Source organism: Eleutherodactylus coqui, chromosome 1, assembly GCF_035609145.1.
Source record: "Eleutherodactylus coqui strain aEleCoq1 chromosome 1, aEleCoq1.hap1, whole genome shotgun sequence".
Taxonomy (NCBI): domain Eukaryota; kingdom Metazoa; phylum Chordata; class Amphibia; order Anura; family Eleutherodactylidae; genus Eleutherodactylus; species Eleutherodactylus coqui.
Window position 1 is genome coordinate 512,417,322 of NC_089837.1, and position 26,148 is coordinate 512,443,469.

At 45.1% G+C, this 26,148-nt stretch overlaps 1 protein-coding gene across 1 annotated transcript in view; it reads right to left on the minus strand.

Moving 5' to 3' along the window:
• The window catches only part of LOC136614489 (uncharacterized), a 171,436-nt gene extending 148,433 nt beyond the window's left edge, over nt 1-23,003 (minus strand). The window contains exons 1-3 of the mRNA XM_066594117.1: nt 22,978-23,003; nt 17,686-17,932; nt 8,448-8,570 (exon numbers count right to left, since the gene is read on the minus strand). Of these exons, the coding sequence (XP_066450214.1) occupies nt 8,448-8,570; nt 17,686-17,766 (204 nt within the window). The 5' untranslated portion in view covers nt 17,767-17,932; nt 22,978-23,003. The remainder of the gene's footprint in view (nt 1-8,447; nt 8,571-17,685; nt 17,933-22,977) is intronic.
• Nucleotides 23,004-26,148: the final 3,145 nt, after the last annotated feature.

A 26,148-nucleotide genomic window follows, 5' to 3' on the forward strand; every position in this document is an offset into this window, starting at 1 on the left:
ATCAGTCTAATAATCACACAATGGTAGGCTGCTTGCAGGCCTTTCCTAAGTTTCTGTCTTTCTATCTAATCACCTAGATGCTATGGTCGTTGTAGATCGCAGGATGTAAGGAGTTACATAATTTGGATCAAAGCACAGAAACGTCACTGCTGACACGCCGACTCTGCTCTGCGCATGCGTGGCTGTGCGCCTGCCGGCACATCACAGAGCGCAGAGAGAAGACGCCGACAGGTAAGTGGGAGGTCAATGCCGGACACTGTTCGCATTCCCCTTAGTGAATCTCGCTGTCAGAATCTTATCCAGCCGTGGGCATGAGGCCTTCCTTTCATGTCTTCCTGCGCGGGCTCTGTTGCTACTTCCAATCAAGCCCTGCTTCCCAACTGTCACCCCACCATCAGATAGGCAATCAAATTGTTCAACTCTCCAGACAGATTGGCCAATTAGAGCTCAGACTGCCAGCAGCCAATGAGAATAGCTGCTTGCCAGGCAGCTTACATTTAGCTCTGTTTCAGGGCAGATTAACCCGTACTTAAACCTTGCATGCACTGCGTGAATTTGAAATCTACATAAATTAAGTGATTGCACTTTTGTAGGACCCTTCTGGAAACCGCTAGCCCCGCCCCCTCACTTGGCTAGCAAGAGATTACTAGATCCCATCTAGCCCTGCCCGTTGCAAGCCCCACCCCTTTAGGGAAACCCACTAGCCCCGCCCCCTATATCTCCAAATATGGGGAGATATGTCACAGATCCCCCTGTAGCTACACCCCCCCTCTCACTTCTCTCTCGGGGGAGAATTCCTAGCCTGCTTTGTGATCTTCTATTGATTTCAGTGGGACCAGCACTGCTGCTGCAGGCCTCATTGAAAACAATTGGCAATATCGCACATTCTTCTTTGTGATGCGAGGTTAGTGTGAAAACATCGTTAATGAGAATGAAACCACCGAAAATGATTGGTATCATTATCATGCGTTTTCACTCACTCTCGCATCGCCAGTGGGTGTGAGCCCTTACAGCAATAGAATACCAACCCCTCCATGTATAGTTCTCATATAAGATGTCCCGGGTTTTATATTGTATAAGAAATGCAAAATACTTAGAGACAGAAGGCCCTTCAGCCTCGTTCACATGGTAAAATATACTTGCACAATTGGGCACAGATTCCGCACCCAAATCTGCAGCTAAATCAGCATTACTTTAGGATTGTATTGAATGCTCTGCCAATCCGAGCTGCAGGTCATCTAGTGGGAATTCTCACTCATGCAGTTTCACATTGGAAGGATTACACGGATCTGTCAGTTCAAAGCCCATCTTAACAAGAAATTAGGGCCCATTCACACGGCCGTATTTGAATTGCGTATTACGCACCATAATATGTGGTGCATCGTAGCAATTCAAATACGTTGATTTTCGCATGTCCCACTCACACTGGTGTTTGGTTTTTTTTTAAACATTCCGTTTTTATTGGCATTTCCAAAATATACAACATTTGAAATTGACATGCAGAAGTTTCATTAATAGTTCTAGAACATTGCATATTACATCTTGTGTGGGGAGGGGAGATAGGGAGGGGGAGGAGGGAAGGGGAAAGGATAGGGACAATGGGAAAGTTTATAACCTTAAATATCAAAGGTATCATGAACATTTGCAATTGCATTTAAGCGGAAGTTATTGAAATTCTTTTATACTGTTCTTTGTTTAGGATTCCCCAAACAAGGAGTGCATTCAAATAAAGCGCTATCTTAGTCTATCGAGAATTGGATCATCCCATATCGACACATTAACACTAACATATCAATACAGCCACTTCCCATGCGCGTAGGGTTCGGCGCCATACCCTCCCCCCCAGAGGGGAGGATGGGCGGGAAGGCGAACGGTTCTCCGGAAAGAAAAGGAGACCATTTGCATTCGTTTAGTCGAAACCTATCGGCATTTTTGTTATCTGTAGCCATACTGCCCAGTCTTTCCTGAATTGGGCCAGAGTGTTTTTTTGGTGGGCTATTGATTTCTCATAGATACAATTTAGGTTAACAGATTCTTGTATTTCTTCTATGGTGGGAATATGCTCAGATCTCCATTTCCTTGCTATTGGTAAACGCGCAGAGTGGAGAATATGAGATATAATTACCCTATGACTTCTGGGTATGTTTCCTATACCTATAAGGAGAAGGGCTAGTTCTGGTTCAATTTTCTTCAAGAGCGGTAGAAAAGTAGTTATGTATTGAGAAATCCCTCTCCAGAAGGAAGATATTTGGGGGCACGACCAGAATATATGTAGCAGGGAGCCCACTCCACCGCATCCTCTCCAGCACAGGGGGGACACGTCTTTTTTCATCTGCGACAGCCTTAGTGGAGAACAATACCACCTTGTCAAGAGTTTCTGGTATTGTTCCCAGTGAGAAGCGCAGGAGGTGGACCTATGGGCCCATGCCAAGGCCTCGCACCATGTCCTGGGGGAACATTTTTTGTTTAGATCTTTTTCCCAGTTTAGAAAGTTAACCGTTTTTTTGAAATATTGGATGCCAGACAAGTTGGTATAGGTTGATTTTGTGAGTTTTTTCCGTGAGGCCAGGCTTCCGTCTAGTAGGTCGCTTAGTAGGCATGGAAGTGTAACGCTGAGAGTCTTACTTACTTTCAGAAAGTTACAGATCCGTAAATACGTATAGTATTCTGACTGTGGAATTGCATATTTTGCTTGTATCTGGGAGAAAGGCAAGATGGAGTCTCCACTATATAGGTCGGAGACTTTCATAGTTGCTCTGTGTGGCCAGTTACTCAGGGATAATTCAGATATTAAATATTTTAGGCTAAGAAATGGGAGCGGAATTTTTATTGAGTTAGTTAGGTCCGAGTTTGGTTTAGCTTGTAATGCCCTCCACCCCTGCGCCGTAGCCTGGACCGTCGGGGAACGTTGAGTGTCCCTTTGGGTCTGAACAATTGACGCTAGTAGATATGTTCTCCATTCAGTTATTCCCGTTAATAGGGACTCCATCTGGGCCCATGCTTTGTCCGTTTCCGCTCTGCACCAGTGTCTGCTTTGGTCTATCAGAAATGCTTTATGATAATTGCGGAGGTTGGGAAGACCCATGCCTCTGAATTTTAGTGGTCTATTTAGGATGGAGAATGCCACTCTGGGTTTGGCTCCTCTCCAGATGAATTTGTTCATCTGTTGGTGGAGAGTTTTAAAAGTAGATTCGGGAATAACCACAGGGAGAGTCCTAAAGAGATATAATATGCGGGGAAAAATAAGCATTTTGTATAAGATCACTCTGCCCATCCAGCTGGGTTCGAATTTGGCTAAACGGTCTAGTTCTTTTTGTATCGTAGTCTCCAGCCGTGAGAAGTTGGAAGTCGGAAGTTCTTCAATTGAGGGGATCAGTATCATTCCCAAGTAAGGTAGGGACGAAGGGCACCACTGAAATGGGAACGCCGATTTTCGGTATCTCTCTTCTGTTTTAGTTAAGTGAATCCCCATCATTTGTGATTTTGTGGGATTCATTTTATAGTAGGAGACAGCTCCAAACTGTAATAGTGAGGAGGTCGCTTGAGGAAGAGAGGTTCCGGGGTTAGTCAAGGTTAGAATTACGTCATCAGCAAATAGGTTTATTTTGTGCTCTTTTAAGCCTATAGGGATACCTTGAATGAGTGGGTTGGATCTTATCATCTCCGCTAATGGTTCCATCATCAATGAGAAGATTAGGGGCGATAGCGGGCAACCTTGGCGCGTGCCGTTGGTTATTTGGAACGGTTTGGATAAAATGCCGTTTGTTAGAACAGATGCCGACGGAGTAGTGTAGAGCACTGTTATAGCTGAGAGAATCGGACCCGAAAGCCCAAACCTTTCCAGTGTTCGCTGCATGAATCTCCAGTGCACCCTATCGAACGCCTTCTCTGCATCCAAGGCAAGGAGCAGAGAAGGCGTTCGTGCAGCGTCCACGCTAGCTATCAGGTTTATTAGTCGTCTTGTTCCATCTGGGGCCTGACGTCCTCTTGTGAAGCCTACTTGGTCATTTTTAATTAGTTGGGGTAAGATTGGGAATAGTCGGTTTGCTATGATTTTTGCATATAACTTAATGTCTGAGTTAAGAAGGGATATGGGTCGGAAGTTGCTTGGGATATCAGGGGTCTTGCCTTCCTTGGGTATAGTGACTATAGTTGCTTTTAGGTTTTCTGGGGGTGCGTTACCTGTTGTCATAATATAATTGAAAAAGTTGCATACATGAGGGAGCAAAGTTGGTGCAAATAATTTAAGGTATTCGTTTGCGAAGCCATTTGGGCCGGGGGATTTGCCTGTTTTAAGTGATCTGATGGCTTGTTCTACCTCTTGCGTTGTGATAGGAAGGCATAGTTTTTGGTTTTGTGTCTGTGATAGGCGTAGTAAAGATAAGGTTAATAAGAATGCATTAATTGTCTCTTCGTCGGGTTGTAGGGTGTCTTTGTCTTGTTTTAAGTTGTAAAGAGAGTTGTAATATTTACTAAATTCTTCGGCGATTTCTTGTGGAGCATGAATTTTGTGTTTTGAGGTCTGCGAGATTAGATAGGGGATCTTAGCATTTGCTTTTTCCGCTTTAACTCTATTAGCCATTAATTTGCTCGCTTTATTGTGTGAGTAGTAATGTAGCATTTTAAGTCTTTTTAGATACTACTCATGGTCTATTGCAAGATGCGCTTGTAATTCAGTTCTTGCTTTTTTCAATAGTAATAAATTCGCTAAGGAGGCATCTGCTTTGTGAGCTGCGGCTAAAGTCGCGATTTTAGATAGGAGGCTTGTGAGAGTTGCATTGCGTTGTTTTTTGTGGTTTGCTGTTTGCTGAATAAGAATACCTCTTATGAATGCCTTATATGCATTCCATAGTGTAGCAGGGTTAATGGATGGGAGAGAATTAAAGACAAAGTATTCTTTAAGCATTTTTTCTGTATTAACGATATTGTCTTTTAGGGACATTACATGCGTGTTATTCCTCCAAGTAAAGGTGTTCGGATGCGAATGGGTAAGCTGGATGGACAGAGTGATCGGGGCATGGTCCGACCAAGTGATATCCCCTATTTCACATTTGACTATCATTGGTAGAAGCCATGTAGTCGATAAAAACATGTCGATACGGGAGTAAGTGTTGTGTCTATGCAAGTAAAATGTGTAGTCTCTTTCGGAGGCATGTTTACATCGCCACACATCATACAAGTCTTCCTTTTGGAGCCACTCATATAAGTGGGGGGAGGTCTGCTACTTTTCGATGTGGAATCTAGTTCTGATTTTTGGATGTTATTAAAGTCCCCACAGATTATAAGATTCCCCTCTACCAGGTGGGAAATTTTTTTGAGGACACCATTTAAAAAGGCACGTTGTCCGGTGTTGGGTGCGTAAACATTTACTATGGTAAATGTTGTATTGTTAATTTTACATGTCAAGGCAACAAATCTCCCTTTATCATCCTGCAGCTCCCGTATTAACTGGAAGGCAATCGTTTTTTTTTATTGCTATGAAGACTCCCGCTTTTTTCTTAGGGCCATTAGCGTAGAAAATTTGGGAGAACTCTTTGTTTGAGAGTCTATTGGTGTCTGATCTCTGCAAGTGTGATTCCTGTATGCAGATTATGTCCGCTTTGGACCTTTTAGTTTCCCTCCACAGGAGAGATCTCTTGTAAGGGCTATTCAGTCCTTTTACATTAAGAGACAATAACTTCAAAGCCATTTAATCTATGGTAGGGATGCGTTGGCATTGCTATGAATCGATAGTGTAGACGCCGAAAATGCAATTTAGTATAATATAAATTTACACTGTGAGATACCTTTGAAAAAACATAAAACATTTGAAATAAACTTAGAAAGGTACATACAATTGTGCAGTGAGTCATACTGCGCAAACTTGGGGGAAAGTTTACGAGAAACGTGTGGCAAACCTGTGGTTGTCAGATGGGAATCAGCGTGAGAGTCTCTTTAGCTTGCATCCTTCCACTCTTGTGGGATCTTGGGAGAGGGTTTATTCTCTTGAGTCTTGCTTTGGTCCGGACGTGTTGGGCAAGGCAAATTCCATTTCCGTAAAAGCTCCATACCTTCCTCGGGCTTGACAATTACGTAAGTTTTCCCGCTGTTTGTAATGATAATTTTTGTTGGAAAGCCCCATTTATATCTTATGTCATGGTTTCGTAAGGTGGCTGTTACAGGGGCAAGCTTCTTCCTGGCTATTATTGTGGCTTGGGAAAGGTCAGCGAAGAGTGTGATATTCTGAAAGGGTGCTGGTAAAGCCGGCAGTTGTCTTGAGGCTCGCATTAATTGATCTTTAATGTGGAAGAAGTGGATTCGAGCAATTGTGTCTCGTGGATAGGAAGTCGGAATGTTCTGAGCTCTTGGAAGTCTGTGTGCTCGATCGATAGTGAGGTCTATAGGAGAGCATTGCGGGATAACCGCTCGCATCAGGCCCTGGAGAAGCTCAGCAGGCGGGATCGATTTGGAAATTCCTCTAAACTTGATGTTGTTTCGGCGATTTCTATCTTCGATATCTTCCAATTTATTTCGCGAGGTTTCAACTTCGTCTTCCAAATTGTTATGTGAGTCCACCAGTGAATTATGGGCTGATGCGAATTCTTCCATTTTACGCTCTGTATGGTCTACTCGACCTCCCAGTTCCTCCACTGACGCATTTATGCCAGCTAGGCTTTTGGCGATATCTTTTTGTATTGAGGTCTGTAATGCCAGCATAGCCTCTTTCATAAACAGCTCAGAGGTTGCCTGGTTGATAGCTGGAATATCTTGTAGGTATCTTGTAGGGTCATTTCTTGCGAGAGGTCAGGGTTGGAAGAGTAGCGGGCTCTTTGTTTTAATGGGCTGGAAGAGTTTGAATTATTATTCTTTGCTGTTGCTGAGTTAGACGGTGGGCGCTGTGGTCCCCTTTTGCTGTTTATCCCCATATGAGTGGGGAGAGATACGTCGGTGGGGTTTATGCAAGCCCAGCTCGGAGGAGGGTTGTTGGTCGTGACTGGCGGGTCGTTCGGAACACTCTCAGAGTGTGTTGCTTTAGTGAGGTCATGTGTATCTGTGAGGGTATAGTCGTTTCGTGCTGTTGTTTGGTCTTCCAGAAATGTGCATACTTTTTGAGGAATATCGCATGATTTAATTTCTATATTGGGTTCTGCATTGTTAAAAGCTTTTATTGCCTGTTTGCCACAGTAACTTGTGTTTTTTTCTGGATGTACAGATTGAGGCTTATTGCAGAGAGCTTTTTCAGGGGTTAATTGTGCACTCCTATAAGGCTTCAGTGTAGAGGCAGAGTGCTTATAAGAGTCTCTGTTTTTAACTGTGTGTTGGTGTCCAGGACCTATAATAGCCTCTTGATGGGCTTTCTTGTTGTTTGGGGTAGCCTGTTCCCCTTCTGGTAGAGTTACAGTAAACCCGGAGAGTGACAGGGTCGGGGATTCTGTGTTACTGTCAGGGCGGGCAGGAGAACTTCCCGAGCCGCGGCTGCTTTGCTACTGATCGCCGCGCGGGGGGGGGGGGGGGGGGGCTCCGTGGGGGGTCCCCGAGGAGAGCTGTGTGCAGCAGGGGAATCTCTGCTGTTATTTTTCAACCGGGCTTTATTGGGGCTGGCCGGGGATGCAGCGGGAGAGATAGCGGAGGTGCTAGCTGAGTCGGCTGCAGGAGTATCCTCCGAGCTCCGGCGTACGCGGCTGCCTGACAAATCGCCGGCATCTGCTGTCAGCGAAGGGTCTCCGGATAAAGCAGAGAGCAAATTTATCCTACCTTGAGGAGATTTAGGGAGGCTTCTGCTTCCACAGCGGCATGTGTCCTCTCTGGCAGGGTTAAGTGTGGCTTTCACCTGCTCCTCCTCTCTCCTGGAGCGCGGGAATCCTTGAGCACCATTTTCTGTTTCTTCACCGCGGCTCCGTGTGGCATAAAAGTCTGTGAGTCTCTTAGGAGGCAGGTTTTTCTCTCTCTTGGGCATATTGCCGGTGTTGAGGAAGGTTTCCAATGATGAGTGGGGTTGTTTTTGGCTTGTTTCCCCGTCGCTTGTGAGTCGCTGGGTAGGTTATAAGGAGAGCTGTATTAGGATGCGTCCATCCAGGTCTCCTTCCAGGCCACGCCCCCACACTGGTGTTTTTCATTGCGTATAATACGTGCGTAAAAAAGACGCAGTATGATCTATTTTAGAGTGGATTCAGATGATCGCGGTTTTGTCCCCTTTTACTGCCGTGATAATCACAGCCATATAACAGGAAAAAAACCCACTGATCTTGATGGGATTTCAGTGGTTTCATTTTCATCACTTCTTTTCCCGGCCGTAATTTGTACTTTTGGGAGAAGATAGGGCTGCCCTATCTTACCCGCACGTAGTGAATACTATATACACAGCGATACTCCGGCTCACACATTTTACGCATACGTCCGTGGAAATGAGCCCCTAAACTGAGTGCGGGGAGGAGAAACCAGTACAACAGCGGCTTACAGGTACTCACCGGGCCGTAGCATCTCACACCTCCCATTGATTTTTGGACACATTTCCCAGAGCCCTTAGAGGAATCCCTGTGGCAACACCGGCTCTCACAATCATCGCTGTATATACATGGATCTCCATCATTCTAGATGTAAAACACAGGGAAAAAATGTTTAGTGAATTTGTTTATAAGGTTTTACATTTATGTCACAGCAAGGAGATAAAAATGATTCATACTTGTCACTCGGAATGTCCTTAAGGTTCCCAGAAGGAGGAGCGACCTCCCAGATTCCATGAAGAATCTACTGCATGTCACTGAAGTCTCTTTGAAGCCTTTTATAAGAGATTTCCCTGGATGTATGCAGCACCCTGGACTTCCTGCTGATCTTGTTGCCACATGCCTGCCCTCCCTAGGAGATCAGCAGTGCCCCCTGTAGGTAGACCCCATGGAAAATACATTGTTCATCACGATGAATGAGGCAGAGCCTGACAGCGGAGTAGCTGGTGCTCATCCCAGAGGTGCAGTAGAAGTGTGCCTTTTTCATGTCATGCTTGGACATATATAAGTCAATAATTGAAGGCGGCAAGCTACTTTTTTCAGAAGGCTGTGTGCCCGCATTTCCTAGCGAGCAGCCCCAGCTGCAGTAAAAAAAACAAAAGAATAGATCACCTAAGAGGCGCTGTCTGGCTCTGCAGCACAACTCCTCTGAAGCTCCGGCAGACTTGCTTATAGTTTCCCCCTCTCCTCATGACGGCTGCTGTGCTTACACTCCCCTCAATGTTCCATTCCCCTCTACAGTAAGGCTATGTCCACATGGGGTGGATTTGCTGGGGAACATCTGCAGCAGACATTCCACAGCAGAAAATCCATACCAAAAACTGCACCATTTGGTAAGAAATTTGATGCAGATTTTAACATGGATTCTGATGTGGAATTCATTATTAGAGGTGGATTCTGTAGCGTATTCAGTGCTTTAATTGTCATTCTGTAGATTTAAATTCTGCACTGCATGGCAATCTCCGCACGGGTTTTGTGCATTTTTTTTCCCACTGCATGTGGACGAGATTGCGAGGATCTCACCTACTTTGCTGCTACTGTAGATGTTGCTTATTTCTTGTGTGGAGCGTTTACATGGGAAATCTGTGGATTCCCATGTGGATCTTTTTTCACTGGTGATTGCTTCCTGTGACTGTCGGGGAAGCGCTCATTAGACATGATACCACCAGCATCATTAGCCACATGGCCACAAAGTCCACTAGACTGTACAAAGATATGTAAATGCAATATACTGAGCCGCCTGCATTATTTGCCCTCTCTGCTGCCATCTACCACTCATCCATCAAAACATGTTTCATAGTAACATAGTATGTAAGGCTGAATGAAGACAATGTCCATCTAGTCCAGCCTGTCTATCCTCCTGTGTTGATCCAGGGGAAGGCAAAAAACCCCAAGGACAGAAATCAATTAGCCCTTTTGGGGAAAAAAATCCTTCCCGACTCCCTATTGGCAATCAGACTGTTCCCTGGATCAACCCCTAACAGTTCTTACCTTCCTATATACCCGGATTGATAATTAACCTAAGATTTATATCCTATAATGTCCTTCTTCTCCAGAAATACATCAGGTCCCCTTTTAAACTCCTCTATGGATTTTGCCATCACCACTTCCTCCGGTAGAAAGTTCCACAGTCTAACTGCTCTTACAGTAAAGAATCCCCTTCTATGTTGGTGATGAAACCTACTTTCCTCTAATCGTAGCAGATGTCCTCTTGTTACCGTCGTGGTCCTGGGTGTAAACAGATCTTGGGAGAGATCCTTGTATTGTCCCCTCATGTACTTATACATGGTTATTTGGTAGCCTCTTAACCTTCTTTTTTCTAGAGTAAATAGACCCAGTTTGGATAGCCTCTCTGGGTATTCCAGTCCTGTCATTCCATGTATTAGTTTAGTTGCCCTTCTTTGAATCCCCTCAAGCACTGGGACATCTTTCCTAAGCACCGGTGACCAGAACTGTATGCAGTATTCCATGTGAGGCCTGACAAGTGCCTTATATAATGGAAGGATAATGTTCTCATCCTTCGCCCCTATACCTCTTTTAATGCACCCCAAGACTTTATTTGCCTTTGCAGCAGCTGACTGGCATTGGTTACTCCAGTTTAGTCTATTATCCACTAAAACCCCCAGATCCTTTTCCATATCACTTTTCCCTAGTGGTACCCCATTAAGTGAATATTGGTGTCATCCGTTTCTCCTGCCCATGTGCATAACCTTACATTTTTCAACATTGAACTTCATTTGCCATTTTTCTGCCCAAGCCCCCAGCTTATCCAGGTCCGTTTGTAGCCACACATTGTCCTCCGTTGCATTAATTATATTGTATAATTTTGTGTCATCTGCAAATATTGATATTTTGCTGTGCAGCCCCTCTATCAGGTCATTGATAAATATGTTGAACAGAGTGGGGCCTAATACTGAACCCTGTGGCACCCCACTAGCGACTGTGGTCCAATCAGAGTACGAACCATTTATTACCACCCTCTGCTTTCTATCATTGAGCCAATTTTTTACCCACTTACACACGTTTTCGCCCAGTCCTAGCTGCCTCATTTTGTATATTAGCCTATTGTGTGGCACGGTGTCAAAGGCTTTAGAGAAGTCCAGATATACGAGATCAATAGATTCTCCCTGGTCCAGCTTAAAGCTTACTTCATCGTAGAAACTGATCAGATTTGTCTGACATGAGCGACCCTTCATGAATCCATGCTGGTGAGGAGTTATTCCCTTATTCTCCTTGAGGTACTCATCGATGGCGTCTCTCAGAATCCCCTCGAAATTTTTTCCTGTTACTGAAGTGAGACTTACTGGCCTGTAGTTACCAGGCTCACTTTTGCTCCCTTTTTTGTAAATTGGAACCACGTTGGCAATGCGCCAATCCACTGGTACTACACCGGTCTTGATAGTGTCTAGAAATATTAAGTATAGTGGCCTAGCTATCTCGTCACTTAGTTCCCTTAGTATCCTTGGGTGTAATCCATCTGGGCCCGGCGATTTATCAATTTTAGTTTTCTTTAGTCACTTCCGCACCTCCTCCTGCGTTAGGTATGAGATACTTTGTGAGGGGTTCCTTTTATTCCCCTGCATCTCGTGTGGCATTTCCTTTTCGTTTGTGAATACACTTGAGAAGAAACTGTTTAGTAGATTTGCTTTCCCTTCGTCATCATCAATGATTTCTCCTGCATTATTTTTTAAAGGGCCAGCGCTCTCCCTGCAAATCCTTTTGCTGTTAATATAGTTGAAAAATAGCTTCGGGTTGTTTTTGCTCTCTTTGGCGATCCGTCTTTCTGCTTCCTCCTTGGCAGTTTTGATCTTATCTTTGCATATTTTGTTTTTCCCCTGTATGATTTTAGCGCTTCTTCGCTGCTTTCTTGCTTTAGTAGTTTGAATGCTTTCTTTTTTTTGTTTATTGCCCCTCTTACCGTCTTGTCGAGCCACATTGGTTTCCTTTTAGTTGAGTTTCTTTTATTTTTAAAGGGAATGAACTGCTCACATGAGGTGATTAGGATCCTTTTAAACTTTTCCCATTTGTCCTCCGTACCGTTATTTTTGAGGATGTTGTCCCAATTAATGTTACCGATAGTAGTTCTACGCTGATCAAATTTTGCTTTACTAAAGTTTAGTTTCTTTGTCACTCCCTGATAAGGCTTCCTATTGATTGACAGCTGAAAATTGATTATATTGTAGTCACTGTTCCCCAAGTGCCCCTCAACCTGCACCCCCTTTATATGTTCCGGTTTGTTGGTTAGTACTAGGTCCAGAATGGCCCTCCCTCTTGTTGGTTCCTGCACAAGTTGGTTCAGGTAATTGTCTTTAATTACTCTCAAGAACTTATCACCCCTGTGAGATTTGCAGGTTTCCTTCTCCCATGTTATATCTGGATGATTAAAGTCCCCCATGATAATTACTTTGTTGCGCTTTGATACCTCTTCTATCTGCCTTAGTAGTAAGTTTTCAGTTTCTTCTGTTGCTTTTGGTGGTTCATAGAAGACCCCTATCAGGATTTTGTTATTTTTTCCTCCCTGTATTTCTACCCACAGAGATTCCACCTGTTCGTCTCCTACCCCTATATCCTCCCGTAGCCTCGGCTTCAAGTTCGGTTTGACGTACAGACATACCCCTCCCCTTTCTGGTTCCTTCGGTCCCTTCTAAAGAGATTTACCCCTGCAAATTCACCGCCCAATCGCACTTATCATCAAGCCATGTTTTCGTAATTCCGACTATATCATAATTTTCATCAGTCATTCTCGCTTCAAGCTCACCCACTTTACCAATCAGACTTTGTGCATTCGTGGTCATACAATTTATATCATTTTTTTTTGTTTTTTAAATTTGTTTTGTTGCTATTCGTACTATTGGCTGATCTATCAGTTCTAACTGTACTAACCCCACCCCCTGCTCGACCCCCATTCCCTTTGCTGGCTACCCCACTATTTCTCATTTTACCCTCCCCCCCAGTCCCTAGTTTAAACACTCCTCCAGCCTTCTAGCCATCTTATCCCCCAGCACAGCTGCACCCTCCCCATTAAGATGCAGCCCGTCCCTACGGTAGAGCCTGTAGCCGACAGCAAAGTCAGCCCAGTTCTCCAGGAACCCAAATCCCTCCTTCTTACACCAACTCCGGAGCCACTTGTTTACCTCCCTAAGATCCTGCTGCCTTTCTAGTGTGGCTTTAGGTACAGGTAGTATTTCCGAGAAAACTAGCCTGGAGGTCCTCGCCCTGAGCTTGGCCCCATAAGTCCCTGAAATCATTTTTGAGGGACTCTAACTTGTTCATTGGTGCCAACGTGCACCATGACCGCTGGATCCTCACCAGCCCCTCCCAGTAATCTGTCAATCCGATCCGCAATGTGTCGAACTCGAGCGCCAGGAAGACAACACACCGTTCGACGATCCCGGTCTTTATGGCAGATTGCCCTCTCTGTCCCCCTAATAATTGAGTCCCCCACCACTAGAACCTGTCTAGCCTGCCCTGCACTCCCCGTCCCCGTCTCACCGGAGCAGTCATCTCCCTGGCGTTCAGAGGGCATGTCATGCTGCAGTGGTGCTGGCTCTGTAATGGCATCCCCCTCATCTGCCAACGTTGCAGACATGTTGGGTTGTGCCAGTTCAGGACTAGCCTCCCTGGATCTATTCCCTCTATGCCTCCTTCTATCTGACACCCAGCTGACTGCCTGCTCCCCCTGCTCTTCCGTACTACCATCCGCCCCCGCCTCTACCCCAGCAAGTGTCTGCTCAGTGAGCAGCAAACTCCTTTCCATGTTGTCAATGGCTCTCAGTGTTGCCAGTTGCTCATTTAGATCCAGAATTTGGCTTCTAAATGTGCGACGTGCACGCATCTTGCGCAACAGTATGCACCCTCGATCGGCTGATCAAGGACTGCATACATTGCACAAGTAGCACACTGGATGACATTGCCAGACATGGAGCTCATCCTAATGGGGATGTACAATTTACTTGTGGAAGTAGTGAAGATAGACTCACACGCTGCCGCCTCCACTCAACCGCTCACACGCTGCTGCAACCGCTCACACGCTGCTGCAACCGCTCACCCGCTGCTGCAACCGCACACCCGCTGCTGCAACCGCTCAGCCGCTGCTGCAACCGCTCACACGCTGCTGCCTCTGTACAACCACTCACACGCTGCCACTCTCACGCAACCGCTGACAATTTTTTTTTTCTTTCCCCCCTCACAAACACTTAGACCCCCAGACACACACACACACAGAAGACACAACTAGGGCACACCAGATACACAGAAGACACACACTTAGCTCACAAACACACACAGAAGATACTTATCGGCTCCTCCACTCCTCCACTCCTCCTGGTGACGTCACCCGCTCTCCCGGCGGCCGCTCACTCTGCACTTCTGTCTCAGCTGCTCTGCTGCTCCGTTCTGGTCCCCTCCGCTGCTGCTGCCGATGGACTCCTGGTGGCCTCTTGGCGCCGGCTACTGCGCTCCGGTCTTACTTTACTGCCCCTGCACCTGCTTTGCCGCCGGTATCAGCTGCTGAGCTGCTCCGATGTCCCATGGCATCATAATATTAAATGAATTGCAACAAAACAAAGTATAGGAATCTGCCCCATTTAGGGGGCTTCACACTGGTGATGAAATTGTGCGACATTTGTGCGTTGCAAAACATACAAATCTTGCACAAATATGAAACCCATTCTTTTGAATGTGTTCATTCATGTCTGTAATGTTTACATGCGTTGCGGTGCTATGCAGAAAACAAATCGCAGCATGTTCTTTCTCTTAGCGATATCGCCCATTGCTTTCAATGGGGCCGGCAGCTGTAGCTCCGGCTACATTGAAATCATTGGGAGAAGATTGTGGAACAGCCTTGTATTCCAGCGGGTCTGAATGAATCCCCCATAGAGAGAATGGAGAGGATGTGAAGCTACAAGGGATTTCCTAGAGATCATCCCACATTTGGGGAGATAGGGGTGGGGCTAGAGGGCTCCCCCAGGGCATTCATGAGAGCAGGGGTGAGAGAGGGCTGGGCTAGATGGAGTTTTCATAGTGATTCCTTTCTAGCCAAGAGATGGGCAGGCATAAGGAATCTAGACCCACCCGCTCATCCCCACTATATCTCCAAATATGAGATCTGTAGAAGATCCTCTGCAGGTCAGCCTCCCTCTCTCTTCTTCCTTTGGGGGATTCATTCAGCCCCGCAGGGATGCAATGCTATTTGCATGCATCCATGGGTTTTGAAAGGTTTGTAAGAGCGATATTGGGACGTGAATAACAGCCCGATATTGCTCTCGCCAGTGTGCAGAAGGCCTTAGAAATGCTTCTCCAGCCTCTGTTGTATATGTAATATTTTTTTTCGGCTTTTTGTAATAAATGTTCCCTATTGTTAACACAGAGAGAATCTAAATATAGAAGCCTGAACTATCTATATAACTGGTAATATACAATGTGTAAAATACAAAATCTGATATAAAGAATTTACTTTACCTTCAATTTAAGCTGGCTTCACACGAGCATGTTTTTGTGCGTACATAGGTGTTCACCTATGTACATGCAAAAACACGCATGTATGAAGGTCCATGCATTGCCTTCAATGGAGCTGCGGCTGCTGACGGTGGCTCCATTGAAGACAATGGCCTTCTAGCACCACTGAATTGTTTTTTAGGCACCCCTGAATTGTTTTTTAGGGAAGGGCTTTACATATCAGCCCTTCCCTGAGAAAAAAGCATTTTAGTGTAAATTAAAAAAAATTTGAAAAAATGCTTACCTGTCCGCGGCTGCCATGTCCCCTGCATGCGGCAGATGTTTTCTTCATCCCCGCGAGAAAAAAGAATTCCCTGCTACACCTGTCACATCTGTGACAGATGCAGCAAATTAATTCTAAATCCCCGCGGGGAATAAATAATTCCGTACCGCAGCTGTCACAGATGACAGCTGTGGTGACGGAACTCAGTAATTGTTTTTCAGGGAAGAGCTTTAAGTATAAGCCCTTTCTTGAAAAACAAGGAAAAATGGTGTAAAAAATAATAAACACCACATACTCACCTTCCTTCAACTGACGGGGCTCCGCTGCATGCTTCCAGTGCTGTTACCAGCTCTGTAATGCAGTTCTTTCAGCAGGTGCAAATTTAAATTCCCTACCTGCTGAAAGAGCTGCTTGTGATTAGCTGAGATGCTCAGTCAATCACAGGCAGCCCTCGCCTGTCATTCATTCAGCGAAAGCTGCCTGTGATTGGCTGAGGTGCTGAGCCAATCACAGACGGCTGCTTCTGATTGATTGAGCACCTCAGCCAATCACATGCAGCTCTCACTGAATGAATGACAGGCGAGAGCTGCCTGTAATTGGCTGAGCACCTCAGCTAATCGCAAGCAGCTCTTTCAGCAGGCGGGGATTTTAAATCCCTGCCTGCTAAAAGAATTGCATTACAGAGCCGGGGACAGAGCTGGAAGGATGCAGCTAAGCACCGGCAGTTGAAGGAAGGTGAGTATGTGGCGATTATTATTTTTTACACCATTTTTCCTTGTTTTTCAGGGAAGGGCTTATACTTTTTTTCCTGAAAAACAATTACTGGGTGTCGGCAGCTGGATCCCCTACCTCAGCTGTCATCTGTGACAGCTGCAGTAGTGAATTCTTTATTCCACTGCGGGGGATGAAAAAAAAAACATCTGCTGCATGTGGCAGATATGTTCTTCATCCCCGCAGGGGATACAGCAGCGGCGGAGAGGTGAGTTTAGCTCTTCCCTAAAAAACAATTACGAGGTGCTGGCAGACCATTGCCTTCAATGGAACCGCCGACAGCAGCCGCAGCTCCATTGAAGACAATGCCTGCATTCCCTATTGTGCATGCATGTCCTATCTTTACAGGCACGCACCTGTAAAACACAGACATGTGAACACACCATAGGGAATGCATGTGTTGTAATAGGCGAGTGTTTCTGTGCTCAAATATGCACGCACAAAAGCACTCTTGTCTGAAGCCATCCTCAGACTATGCGACCTCAAAGCAGAGTGATAGGCACACAAACAGCAAGATGGTCATAATCCTACGTTGTGCCATTTCTGTGGCAATGAAAGCTATGGCCACGATTTGAACGTTTACAGCAAGCCTGCAGGCAGAGAAAGGGAGACTGGAGGATCCTGGGTGTAGATGGCAGGTAAATACCCGGAGCTTACTGTCCCACTCTGCATCCAGCCTGCTCTTCCAGTTAATAAAGTTTAAATATTCTTGGCTATCTCTATCATGGAAAACAGAAATATGCAATGCTTCATGACCACCAGAACTCATATCACATGTAATGACAGTCTACCACAAATGTATTTCTATTAAAAGCTACGTGTGCAGCTGATTTCAGGTCAAAATCCTCATTGAAGCCAATTTTGACTCCGCTTTGGATGCAGAATTTGTTGCAGATATTCAGCAGCTTTTTGCGCCCCATGTAAAGACAGCCGGGCAAACTGAGGTTTTTGATGCAGATTTTGGTGTAGGTCTGTATCAAAAACATGCTATGGTGCCGGACCCAGTGAGATCAATGGAGAAGATCGTGAAACAGCCTTGCATTCTCCAGCCTCTGTCAGGGTGTATATATAATATTTTTGCTCGGCTTTTTGTAATAAATGTTCCCAATTGTTAACACAGAGAGAATCTAAATATAGAAGCCTGAACTCTCTATATAATTGCAAATATACAATGTGTAAAATACAAAAACTGATATAAAGAATTTACTTTACCTTCAATTTAGGATGTGCGACCTCAAAGCAGAGCGATAGGGACACAAACAGCAAGATGGTCATAATCCGATGTTGTGCCATATCTGCAGTGATGAAAGCTATGGCCACGACTTGAACGTTTACAGCAAGCTTGCAGGCAGAGAATGGGAGACTGGAGGATCCTGGGTGTAGATGGCAGGTAAATACTTCCCTCGCTGCATCAAACCTGCTCTTCCAGTTAGTAAAGTTTAAATATTCTTGGCTATCTCTATGATGGAAAACAGAAATATGTGATGGCCAAGTGAACTCATATCCCATGTAATGACAGTATGAACTCATATCACATGTAATGACAGTATACCAGAAATGTATTTCCAATGAAAGCTACGTGCGCAGCTGATTTCAAGTCAAAATCCTCATTGAAGCCGATTTTGACTGTTTTGGATGCAGCAATGCTGCAGAATTTGTTGCAGATATTCAGCAGCATTTTGCGCCCCATGTAAAGACACCCGGGCAAACGGAGGTTTTTGATGCCTACTCCTCCTCCTAAAACAGCACGTCATGACGTTGAACTGACAATTTTTCTGCGGCCCAAAAGGCTCTGCTTATAATTTTTTTTACAATTTTTCAAAGTTTCAAAAGTATTGATATTTTAACAGAAACCATTTTTTTCACAGGTTTGCCTCCAGGCTCTGTTACAAATTAAGTAACAGCGAGCTGTATCTTTAAAAATGTTTCTGGGTTTCACCTGCCCTCGCGGTTGAGCAATTTTTCAGGGGTACACTTGTACCCTTGGTACACTAAATTTTCTAGCCATCGCCTATACTGTTATCTAACTAATTTTTCCAGCCTTCGCCTACACTCATGGTACACCAGTGTTACAGGGGTCTGCCTATACTCTTGCTACAGAAATGTTACAGGGGTCTGCCTATACTTCTGCTACAAAAATGTTACAGAGGTCTGCCTATATTTTTGCTACAGAAATGTTACAGGGGTCTGCCTATATATTACTACAGAAATGTTACAGGGGTCTGCGTCTACTTTTACTACAGAAATGTTACAGGAGTCTGCCTATACTTCTGCTACAGAAATGTTACAGGGGTCTGCCTATACGTCTGCTACAGAAATGTTACAGGGGTCTGCGTATACTTCTGCTACTGAAAAGTTACAGGGGTCTGCCTATACTTCTGCTACTGAAAAGTTACAGGGGTCTGCCTATACTAGTGCTACAGAAATGTTACAGGGGGTCTGCCTATACTTTTACTACAGAAATGTTACTGGGGTCTGCCTATACTTTTACTACAGAAATGTTACAGGGGGTCTGCCTATACTTTTACTACAGAAATGTTACTGGGGTCTGCCTATACTTCTGCCACAGAAATGTTACTGGGGTCTGTTTATACCTTTTCTACAGGAATGTTACAGGGGTCTGTCTATACTGTGGGTGCACTAAGTCTTTCTATCGCGGTGTTTTACCTATCTGGCACAAATACACTGACTGACTAGGGCAGAAATGTGGGCCAGGGCCAAGGTCCGTGGCGAGGTGAAACTCTCCCATAGTTGGGCACTCTGATTTGTTCTTGAGTAATACAATCTTTTTTGCAGTGACAGCATAGGTGAGCCCAAGGAACGCAAAGACTTCACCTTGCTATCTGTGTGCTATCTTGAGCTATCTGTGTGGGGACACATGGGTTTCCCATTGCTATGTAACTCAGGGCACCTTGGGTCACACAAGGTGGGGGCTGGGACAGAGCCTGTCCCAGGGCCCGCTCACGTGCTTCCCACACAGACTATAGCGTGTCCTGGTCATGGTTTCTTGGCCTTGTAAGGCCACCTCCTCCTCCTGCTTGGGGTCGGGATCAGCACTGGGCAACATGTATTTTCTCTCGTGTTACCACAGTTATCTGAGACACTAGTTTGGGCCAAACAAGAGGAGCGTTACTGCATTAATGAGACGTTCACTGCTGTACTAGCATCGGAGTCCGTGTTATGCCAGCGATTGCTGAGGGTGTGGGCCGAGGCCTATGTCCTAGGGAAAATGCAACTGCGCCAGGTTGGGCCTGTGGAACTTCTTCCTGGTTAATCCAGTCTTTGGAGCGGTGAAAGCAACCGCAACTAATTAAATGAGACGTTCACAGCTGTACTAGCATCGAAGTCCGCTTTATGCCCACGATTGCTGAGCGTATGGACAGAGGCCGAAGTCCTGGGGGGGGGGGGCGGAGTGAAAGTCTGCCATATTTGGGCACTGTAATTTCTTCATGTTTAATACTTTCCTTGGGTTCCTTTGGCTCACCTATGCTGTGAGTGCACAAATACTTTCCATAGCGGTGTTTTATCTGTCTGGCATAAATACACTGACTGACTAGGGTAGAAATGTGGGCTGAGGTCCTTGGCGGGGTGAAACTCTGACATGTTTGAGCGCTCTGATTTCTTCTTGTGTAATACCATCTTTGTGCACAGCACAGGCAAGCCCAAGGAACTCAAAGACTTTCCTTTGCGGTGTTAAGCTATCTAACACCTACACAGAATGAATTGTGTGGGGACACATGGATTTCCTATTGCTATGCAACTCACGGCACCTTGGGTCACATAAGATGAAGACTGGGAATGAGCCTGACCCTGGGCCCGCCCACGTGCTTCCCACACAGAGCATTGCTGTATTGTAGAGATGTGTAGAAGTGCTGGCACCTGCGTCCCCTTTATGCCCTCGTTTGCAGCTCCGGACAATTTTCCGATGGAGGTGTCACAGGATTGGAATGATGATCGAACGTCAATTTATCATCAATTCTTAACAGCATTGTGGGCTATCGCCCACACTTTCAAAGAGGGTCGCTGCCTGGCCCTGCCAACCCTCTGCAGTGTGTGCCTCTGGTTCCTCCTCATCTAGTACGCGCTTATAAATAGACATGAGGGTGGTGTGGCTATGAAGTGAGCGTGTGGCATGAGGGCAGCTGAAGGCTGCGCAGGGACACTTTTGTGTGCACTGTGGACGCAGGGTCGTGCGGAGGGGGTTGGACAGCAATGCCAACATGTAACCAAGGAGAAAAGGCAGCGGTGCCACCCGCAGGCAGTGATTGCCCTTGGTTGCAGGTAGTGTGGTACTTAGCTAAGGTGTGCCTTGCTAATGAGGGTTTGTCCGAAATAAAAATTGTTAGGGGAGTGACGCCAGACTCTTGCCCCCATTTTGGCTTAATAGTGGGACCTGGGAGCCTGAGATGCAGCCATACATGCTGCCCCTGCCCTTCGTTATCTGGTTCTGTGGCGTTTCCATGACTTTCTGAGGTTTTCCAGAGTTTCACAAGTCATGACCTATGCGGAGCATCGGTCCCATACAAAAATACTCGAGTTGCCATTGAGTTCAATGGGGTTCGTTACTCGAAACGAGCTCTTGAGCATTGCGGAAATTTTGACTCGAGTAACGAGCACCCGAACAATTTGGTGCTCGCTCATCTCTATTTGTCATCTCTACATAGCCTATTGGTAATTGTGAACAAATGCACACGGTTTTCGCTTTAAAAAAAAATCTGTTTAATTATAATGTACCCTTTGCCCTATTGTTCCGCGCAGTGTTTGTGTTATCTCAACACAATGTGTCATCCAGAGAAGCAAATGGAGTGGCAGCATCAGTGGTGGATTTAAAGTAAAAATAACTTTTATTGCTCCATATTAAAAATACAGGCAACATTTCGACCTTAAAAAGTCTTTTTCAAACCTGCTAGTATGCCACTGCACCACTCATTCTATAACCAAACCGACATAGGTGGGCGGGAAGTAACCGCCCTGCAATGATTTGACAGCATTCCCAACACCTGACAACACACACCTGTTAAAAACTCACATGACATAAGAACATATGGTGCCATCCCCTGTCCATATGATCATTCCCAGCCACCCCCTAGAGGTTCGGCATCTTCTCCTGCGAATGCACATGTGCGCATAGCATAGTGACCTCAGCACGGTGTTAACCAAAGCCCCGGAGGCACATATTACATGCAGCAACCACAAGATGCCCAAGGCCAGCCAACCAAATGTGCGTTGGGCGGCGGCCAACCACAAGATGGTACCTTCAGAGAATGTGGATATAGCCCAAACTACAAGATGGCCCCAGACAGCCAACCAAATGTGTATTGGGCGGCAGCCAACCACAAGATGGCACCTGCAGAGAATGTGGATGTAATCCAAACTAATTATGTTAAGTAACTAAAAAAACAACTAGGGTATAGGACAAATAGTAAACCAACAAAGAGGGGATACAGAAAAAGGAGAAAGGGCTAGACAATAACAATATCACAAAGAAAAATTAAGACGGGAGGTGACCGATCAAAAAATACTGTCAATGGAGAGAGAGCATATTAGTTAAAAGGTGCGAAATTATAATCCATGTTTAAACCAAACGGATGCATGGTATTTAAAGTGTGTATCCACTAAATGTCCTTTTTTAGCAGGGACTCCCTATCACCTCCTCGTGTCAATGGAGGAACATCATCTATAATCCTAAACCTGAATTAGCTGATGCTACGCTTCATGTCATGAAAATGTTTAGGAATAGGAAGATTAAGACACTTAGTACGGATGGTGCTCTTGTGTTTGATCATGGGGGTTCTTGCCTCCAGTGTTGTCTTACCTACGTAACCTAGCCCACTGGGGAAGGTTACCAGGTAGACAATGTACGAAGAGGTACAGGTATATTGTTTGCAAATTTTGAACTTCTTGCCTGTATAAGGATGATGGAAGGTCCATTGTCCTACTAGTTGGCATGAAGTAAATACCTCGGCACGATATGGGCTTACTTTGGAGTGCTGCGGGCTTTCCTCTTTGAGACATTTTAACCCAATACAATGTGTCATTTAGTGTGTTCGGTTGTGAGATATGTGTGTCTTTAGCTACCATTATAGCATTAACCCCTTTAGTTGAAGTCAATAATGTATTCCCATCCGCACATTTTCTGCCTTTCTTGGCTTTTTTTAAATTATTTTTCTTCACAATGCAACATTGGCCATCCTGCTACTTGTATAAAGCAGATTAGGATGGGATTATCTCATTTTTGGCCTTCCATTGTCTGCATTGAAAACCACACAAAACATATTTTTTTCTGGCCAACAACTGTTCTATTTGTACCTTTATACAATAATTTTATGTGTAACTAAAGGCTTGCCTCATCCAGTTGTTACTGCATCGCTACTACAGCTGTGTGTCTAAACCTGCTTGTAGTGCAGAGCACTAGTTTGCTTGTCAATAGCACACACAGCCATCTTTCTGATAAATGATAAGCCTGCACTTGGACAACTAAAAGGCCAGCCATTGGACACTCACCTGACAGCTCTGCGGTGTTGCGCTGTCCCTGGTGCTTAACACAGGCTACTCTGGTTGCCGTGTAAGCACTCAACCAGCACCATCGAGCTGCTCAAGGGAGGTCAAAGCAGCTATTTGTTCCCATTTTGCAAGCGTGTCCCAAGCATGTTTTAACACGTTGAGTAGCAATGTGTCAAAACACACTTTTTTTAAAAAGACTCATGATTTCAAACATGCCCTTCCTTTATACCATTACATGGCAAATTGAAATAGGATCATGGCACAATATATATTTTTTAAAGGGAATTGTATTTGTACCCAAAAATAAGTCTTCCACAACGTTTTGTGTTAACAATTCTTTTTATAATCAAACATAAAATGTTGTCAACACAAAAAGCCTTCATTGGCCATATATTTAATAAGGAAACTAAATGTTTATGTTTCTTGTGCAAACTAAAAAGGAAATCACAAAGTAAAAAAAAAAAATGTTCCTAATTTTCCCTGGCAGCCCCGGGTTGTTAAAGGCTTGGATGCGCCTCGGGAATGATCCCTTTTTCGTGGGCGACCCCGTAGCCTTCGAGTAGGAGGGCTGCCCTGCCCCAACACCTCCTGGGACTAGCCTTCCCCAGGATCATTTTCTCCTGCCTCAACCACACATTCCTGGAGTGGTACTGGGGGTGGTGGAGGCTGCAGGATTCCTCATCAGCCTCTATTGTTTCTGGGGCGCCTTCTACATCATCCACAATGTTGGGTCCAACAAAAGCAGGATCTACCTCAGAGTCCCTGCCTGGCCCTGGCTGCATTTTTCACTGGGCTATTTGATGGGGAGGGGTGTAGGGAGGGACTGGCAGGGGTACAACCCCTGAAGGGCCAGGAACCGGGGAGGGTCAGGGGATTGGCACAGGAGGCGCAGGGAGATCTGAGTCCTCTGTTGGAGTTGCTGCCCCAGCAGGTGGCTCTTGAGAGGGGAGTGTGTGCATATCACTTTCCTCACTCAGAGAGCTAGGACCCTGACCTACAGGCCTTGGGGAGGCATATTCAGAGGGACTGCTACAAAAGGGTTGTGGTGTATACATATCCTCCTCCGAATCCTCACCATATAGGTCAGGAGAAAAATCAGTCCTTCAATCCATTGCATCGTTGAGCCAGCGTTCATAGGCCTGCCTCTGGCGGTGCCTTCCCCTGGCACTGAGGCACCACAGGTCCAGCATCAAGAAGACTTCATGTGCTGGATCTGGCTGCAGGGCTGCATCAAGGACAGTCCCAAGGGCCCTTCTCACTGTCCCCTGCAGCATTGGGGGGACCTGTCGACAATGAGGGGCTGTCTGCCCAATCCTCATCCGCCCGAAGTCTCAGGTACTGCAACACTCCCATCTCTACCTGAACCCTGGGTGAAGGAGGATTGGACGGATCTGCCGGGGGAGCCTGAGGGGGAACCCTGGCTCCGCGATGCAAGGAACCCCGCTGAGGCGGCCTGTCCAACACAGGGCTCTGTTCTTCCCGCCCAGCATCCTGTGTTCCCCCAGATCGGGCAGAAAAACCGGCTTGAAGTGTGGTTGCTCCTCCTCCTCCGTTTCTTGATCTTCCTTCTGCTCTGGAGGCTGCTCCCGCAGCTCCTCAAGATTACTGGATTGTCTGGTTAAAGAGATTGTAAATGTCAAACGTTCGTTTCCAAACGACATTCTGTGCTAAAAAATAAAACAACATGCAGAATGAATTGAGGGCAAGGATCATTGTACATGGATAATTATAATGTTAGAACTGTAGTTTTTTGCATTGCCTATTAATATAAACACCCTGCGTGTGCATGGCAGTTTTGCAATTGGTTAGTCATGTATAATGATCATCCCAAATAAAAAGTCAGAACAGATATATATCCTTTGGTCAATTAATGTGAAAGTGCTAAATCCTATTGCCTCTTACAACACCCTGCAACCTAGTGTGTTTATAAATTTAAGCTCTAGGCAGTGAGCCTAAATATACTGTTTGGTTACATTCCTAAGCACACTAGAGTAAACTCAACTGCTTTGTCTCTGGAGTATGTGGCAATCCTCAAACATGCAAGAGAGTACAATAGTGTAATATAACATCCACACAAAAGACTGTATTAGTGCCTTAGCTCAATTTTTTCAGTTAAGCATCTCTATTTTTAAAGATGGAGCAGCGCCAATTTGAGACACACTTGCAAGAAGTGACTCTTCCACACAGTATTGAGACACACCTTTCCATGAGCCTCCACTGTTTGTAACGTTTCTTCTAAATATATGTAACATGTCCGTCTATTATAACTTCACAAAGGAAAGCATATACTTACGTATTTAACTCAAGGACTGGTCTTAAAAAGCCAAGCACATAGCTAAACTTGTAGCGCACTGGGTCACCAGGTGACATCCCAGCATTTATCTGTTGCCGCAGCACCCTGGTGAACTAGTCTCTTATGGAGCGCCATGATGTATGCAGCGCTTTCACTAGAGGGGTGAATATTTGGGCCACAGAAGACCCAAGAAAGCAATTAATACACAGAAAAATTACATATAATGTGACATGCAGTATGTGCAAATTACACCAACAGGAGAGATGATGTGTTTAGCAAGGCCCTGCATCTGTAATTTTGCTAAACCAGACACAATTCTACCAAGGGCCATTAAAAAAAGGCTAATAACTCTAATGTGTGTCCTTATTCAGAGGACATTTATTTTAGTGTTAAAAGGCAGCTTTGTGCGAACTAAAACACAGACTGCTGCAGAGTGGACATCACAAGCAAGTAAACGGAGGATCACAAGTCACTCTAGCAACACAGAGGATATTAGCACTTCGCATAAAAAGGAAAAAAATAATGCATCACAATTGCTTATTCAAAAAATTATTCACTGTTAGGACTTTAAAACATAACCTTTAATAAAGCAATTAAAATTTAAAATAGTACTCACAAAGACTGACACATATAATACATAAAGAAAAATATTAATAACTCTGGAAGTGTATCTCAGAGGGTTCTTGAAAATGTAGATGCCATATATCGTACTTTCTAGGTATAGTGCGATGCCTTAACTGGTATCTATTCGAGGCAACAAATAACCATTTCAGGGTGATAATACACCCCCACAACGGTAGTATCTACAGTCTTGGGAAACTGATAGTGCCCAAGAGCGAGATTATTTGTGCTTGGTATTAGCACCAAAAAGGCTTAAA